This window comes from Gekko japonicus, unplaced genomic scaffold (assembly GCF_001447785.1).
Source record: "Gekko japonicus isolate JY-2015 unplaced genomic scaffold, Gekko_japonicus_V1.1 scaffold2144, whole genome shotgun sequence".
NCBI classification, from domain to species: Eukaryota; Metazoa; Chordata; class Lepidosauria; order Squamata; family Gekkonidae; genus Gekko; species Gekko japonicus.
Window position 1 is genome coordinate 214,219 of NW_015166485.1, and position 5,234 is coordinate 219,452.

The following is a 5,234-nucleotide window of genomic DNA, read 5'->3' on the forward strand; positions in this document are numbered from 1 at the left end:
TCCTTCCTCCCTCCCTTCCCTCCTTCCTTCCTCCCTCCCCTCCCTCCCTCCCTTCCTTCTTTCCTTCCTTCCTTTTATCCTCACAACAACCCCTGTCAAGGAGGCTAGGCTAAGAGTGTGTGGCTGGCCCAGCGTCACCAAATAAGCTTCCGTGGCAGAGCCGGGGGGATTCGAACCCGGCTCTCCCAGACCCTAGTCCGACTCGCTAACCACCACACCACCGAGGCCTGGGGGAAAGAATGGGGGATTTCAGGGGGTTGGAGGTCTTGTGGGAGAGACTAGACGTTTCAGATCCTGTCATCCAGATTGCTTATGGGGTTTTGTACCTTAATGCTTAACCCGGGTCATAGAAGGAGACAGTCTGTTTCCGCCTCCCCAGTCAACTGGCCTTCAGTGCATGTTTACGGGTTTTGACCGGGGGTGTGTGTGTGTTCATTGCTCCCTCTAAGCTGTGGAGTCTTGTGAGCAAAACGTCTACTTTATGAGCTACTGGCATCAAAGTTGTGAGCAGGTGATTTGGCTACGCTGTTTGGTGTAGTGGTTAAGTGTTTGGTGTAGTGGTTAAGTGTGCGGACTCTAATCTGGGAGAACCGGGTTTGATTCCCCACTCCTCCACTTGCACCTGCTGATGTGACCTTGGGTCAGTCACAAGCTCTGGCACAGCTGCCCTTGAAAAAGACCCGTTTGTGTCAGAGCTCTCTCAGCCCCACCCACCTCACAGGGTGTCTGTTGTGGGGAGGGGAAGGGAAAGGAGTTTGTGAGCCGCTCTGAGACTCCAAGTGAAGGGCGGGGTATAAATCCAATCTCTTCTTCTTCTTCTTACTGCATCAATTAGTTTCCTCTGGAGCCATCCTTCCTGAGCTAAGACAAAAATGTGTGAGCTGGAGGCTAAAAATCTGTGAGCTAGCTCACACTAACTCAGCTTAGAGGGAACACTGTAATGTATAACTGATGTTGGCACTTTACGCACACGTGCTGTATTGTTGAATCGCAGGTGACTTCTGGCGGCCCCAGCAAGGGGCTTTCAAGGCAGATTAGAAGAAGCAGGGGTGGTTGGCCGTGGCCTTCCTCTGCTGTCTTCCTTGGAGGTCTCCTATCCAAGTACTAGCCGGGGGCTGGCCCCGCTTAGCTTCTGAGATCTGACGAGATCAGGCTGTGCCATGCGACCTTCCCTCGCAGTACAACACTTCGGAATTGCAAATGACCGTAACGTAAAACTGCAGCAAACTCACTCTGGGTCATCCTGACCGTTATGGGGCTTGACCTAGTGAGACCTGGGCTGAAATTACAGCTCAGCTTGGTGGGCAGCATCGGGCAAGTCTCTGTCCTTTGGCCCAGCCTGTCTCACAGGGTTGTTATGAGGTCTGAATGCTGCTCGAAGCTCCTTGACTTTGCAAGAGACAGACGGGGGCTGGAGTCCGTCCATCCCTGTGCCCACCAAGCCAGGAAGGTAGCCTAGATTTGGGTCCTCAGCAGAGTTCCCTCCGAGCTGAGTTAGTGTGAGCTAGCTCACAGTTTTTTAGCATCTGGCTCACACATTTTTGTCTTAGGATGTCTCCAGAGCAAACTAATTCATTCAGTAGCCAGATCGCTCGCTCACAGCTTTAATGCCAGTAGGTCACAAAGTAGGATATTTGCTCACTAGACTCCTTGGCTTAGAGGGAGCCTTGGTCCTCAGTGGAGTTATGAACCAATGGCTGTTCGGACGGTGCTGCTTAGGATTCTTCCTCGGATTGGGGGGCCCTAATTCTTTCCAGTTAGCAGGGATTTGCGTCCGTGGTATTGTCCTGAGGGCTAACCCAGTCTTATTAGATCTCAGAAGCTAAGCAGGGTTGGCCCCGATTAGTTCTTGGACGGGAGGCCACCAAGGAAGCCCAGGGTTGCTGTGCAGAGGCAAGCAATGGCAAAACCACCTCTGCACACCTCTTGCCTGGGAAAGCCCGTGGGCTTGCCATAAGTCAGCTGTGACTTGACAGGACTTTCCACGGGCGCAAATTCCTGCTAACTGGAAAGAATTAGGGCCCCCAAATCCGAGGAAGAATCCTAAGCAGCACCGTCTGTTGGTGCAAACTTTATTTGAGGGCCCAAAGAGAGGAGCCTTATCAAAAGATGTGGCTTGCACAGGCATCGGTAGGGGTCAGTCAACAGGTAGGCCTCTTCTGCCTGACTAAATAATTCTCCTTTGTCTCCTTCACCACACCCCTGGGAAGCAACGTGCTGTCCGGCATGTCTCTAGCTGCTTCACCCAACAACCCTCTCTGCTTCTTGCCTTTACTGCCGCATTTGCCCCTCCAAAGGGGCATTCCCGGCTTCTCTTCCCCGTCGTCTCCCGAGGTGCAGGCAGACAGTACATGTTTGCCATTGAAAAGCTCGCCCTGGCAGCACCCATTGGTTTGAATAGGTCTTCTCTGGACTCCCCTTCCCTGGCTTTTCAGATCTCCTATACACGTCCCCTCCACTCCTGCGGGAGGATGACCCGGGACGTGGGACTTGATGACGAACTCCCGGACTGGGCTGGAGCGAAGGAGTTTTACCAGAAGTACGATCCCAAGGATGTTATTGGCAGGGAAAGTGTGGGCAAGGATCGGGGAGGGGGAAACCACATCAGGAGGGGCATGGTGGGTCAGCCTCTGTCGAATGGCAACATGTACAACTGCAGATATGGCCCTCTAGCACTGACTGCATCAGAATCTCCCTCAATCTTGTAAACTCACTGAATCAATGCAGAAATCAAAACCTGCAATTCTGGTTTAAAAATATTTGGTGCTGATTAATAAATATGGCTCAAGTGGTTAAGGCGCTGAACTGCAGGCTGTGGAAGGTCGGTAGTTCAGCAGTTCGAGACCCGAGTGGCCGCATGACGGAGTGAGCTCCCATCTCTAGTTCCAGCTCCTGCCAACCTAGCAGTTCGAAAGCAAGAAATTGCAAGGAGATAAATAGGGACCACTTCAGTGGGAAGGGAACAGCGTTCCGTGCGCCTTGGTGTTTAGTCATGCTGGCCACATGACCACGGAAACGTCTTCGGACAGCGCTGGCTCTTTGGCTTTGAAACGGAGATGAGCACCGCAACCCTAGAGTCGGACTCGACTGGCTTTCGAACAAGGGAAACCTTTACCTTTACTAGTAAATATGACATGCGAAGTCTCAGAAAGGAATGGAATAAGGAGCTAGATTGCCTTTTAAATTTTTTTTTCTGTATTTCAGAACTTTGATCTTTCTCCTTCTTTGCCTTTTTGCTTGTGCTCCCCTGCAGGGGTGTGAGCAGTGTGGTCCGGCGCTGCATACACAAACAGACAGGCCAGGAGTATGCGGTAAAGATTATCGAACTAACCCCAGAGCGCATGACCCCCCAGCAGCTGGAGGAGGTGCGCCTGTCTACGGGCAAAGAGATTGAGATCTTGCGGCAAGTCTCCGGTCACCCCTATATCAGTGAGTCGTGACTTTGCAGCCAAAGCCCCCTCCCTCACACGAAACATCAATATTATCCCTAATGTAGTGCTGAACGGGCTTCATGACCTGACTCTCAACATCTAGCCCTTTCACTCCTGTGCTCCTATTCGCAGAATTCATCCCACTATTCTCATACTGACATCTCCCATGATCCATAATACTGTTGGGTTGTCTCATCCCTCAGACTCCCAAGATCAGTACCGCGGTCCGTCATTCACCCCTTTACCAATGAGTTGCCCTGAATCCTGCTTAATTATGGTAGCTCAGCCCCAGAGAAGATGCTCCTCTCCCCCTCTTGCAGCAAATGACGAACAGTGACTGGCCTGTGTGCCGCTGTTTTCCTTACTGGGCCTCTCCTCGTTGTTTTGTGGGCTTACACTGATTTGCGACGCTTGTGTGGCGTCATGATGAGGTGGTGCAGGGGGGCTGTTTTGTTTCCTTGGGTATGCGGAAGGGAACACGGCCGCGGCTGCTCAGTCCCTCCTCTCTCTCTTTTCTTTTCCTCCAGTTACTCTGATAGATTCCTATGAGTCCTCCACCTTCATGTTCCTGGTCTTTGACTTGTAAGTAACGATCCACGGAAAGCAGGAGCTGGGATGGGCAGCAGCCTTTCTAACTGTTGCAAGTGCTGGCTCCGTCAAGGGGGCCGCTCCCCTTTGCATGTGGCTGGGCCCTGGCGGCCTCTGACCCAGAGGTCAGAACAGTGTACAAGGCAGCCTTGTGAAAGGGGGCTGGAAGTGAGGCTGGGAGGAGAAGCTGCCTCAGGAGTGGTAGGGAAGAGTGGGCTCCTGGTATGTGCTGGGCTTCCCAGACTCGGCAGGCTGATGTTTCTTTCAGACCCGCCCTGCGGTATGCTTGCTACTGCTCCTCTGTACGTAGAATCATAGAGTTGGAAGGGACCGCCACAGAATCATAGAGTTGGAAGGGACCGCCACAGAATCATAGAGTTGGAAGGGACCGCCACAGAATCATAGAGTTGGAAGGGACTGCCACAGAATCATAGAGTTGGAAGAGACCTCCAGGGTCATCTAGTCCACCCCCCTGCATAATGCAGGGAAATTCACAAATACCTCCCCACCACCACCACCCAGCGACCCCTGTTCCATTCCCAGAAGATGACACAAGACTTCCAGCTTCCCCTGAACTAAATGTTCAGTCAACACAACTGTAGAGAATCTACGGTTTTCACACCATGTGCCTCTCAAGGCAGATAACCCTGCCAGACGCCTCTTAATAAGTCTGTATCTGAGGTGGGGCTTGAGCCCAGGTCCTCCCGAAATGAAGTCATTAGCCCTCTGACTCCCCCCCCCCCCCCAGGGCCATTGGGTTTTGGGGAGAGGAGCAGTCCATTTCTCTCCTCCGTGCTGTTGCAAGGGGATTTACCCCAGGTCCCGTGTTCCCACTGCAGGATGAGACGTGGAGAGCTTTTTGACTACCTTACCGAGAAGGTAACCCTTAGCGAGAAAGAGACCAGGTAAGAAGGGGTCTTTCGGATGGACTTTGAACCCGGCTGACCCAGCCCGCTTTCTGCTGTGGGCCTCCGATGTGGGAAGGAGTGGGGGGAGGCCCACAGCAGATAAGGCTCCGCCTCCTCCCTTGCAGGTGCATCATGCGAGCCCTTCTGGAGGCGGTGAGCTACCTTCATGCCAACAGCATCATCCATCGGGACCTCAAGCCTGAGAACATTCTCATGGACGATCAGCTAAACATTAAGCTCTCCGATTTCGGCTTCTCCTGCCATCTGGAGCCGGGAGAGAAACTGGGAGGTGGGGAAGTGGGGCTGG

General features: G+C 52.9%; 1 protein-coding gene across 1 annotated transcript in view; it reads left to right on the forward strand.

Annotated features, from left to right (window-relative positions):
• The window catches only part of PHKG2 (phosphorylase kinase, gamma 2 (testis)), a 9,133-nt gene that overhangs the window by 1,006 nt on the left and 2,893 nt on the right, over positions 1–5,234 (forward strand). Inside the window, exons 2-6 of the mRNA XM_015412145.1 lie at positions 2,436–2,566; positions 3,254–3,429; positions 3,959–4,013; positions 4,859–4,924; positions 5,053–5,216. Of these exons, the coding sequence (XP_015267631.1) occupies positions 2,472–2,566; positions 3,254–3,429; positions 3,959–4,013; positions 4,859–4,924; positions 5,053–5,216 (556 nt within the window). The 5' untranslated portion in view covers positions 2,436–2,471. The remainder of the gene's footprint in view (positions 1–2,435; positions 2,567–3,253; positions 3,430–3,958; positions 4,014–4,858; positions 4,925–5,052; positions 5,217–5,234) is intronic.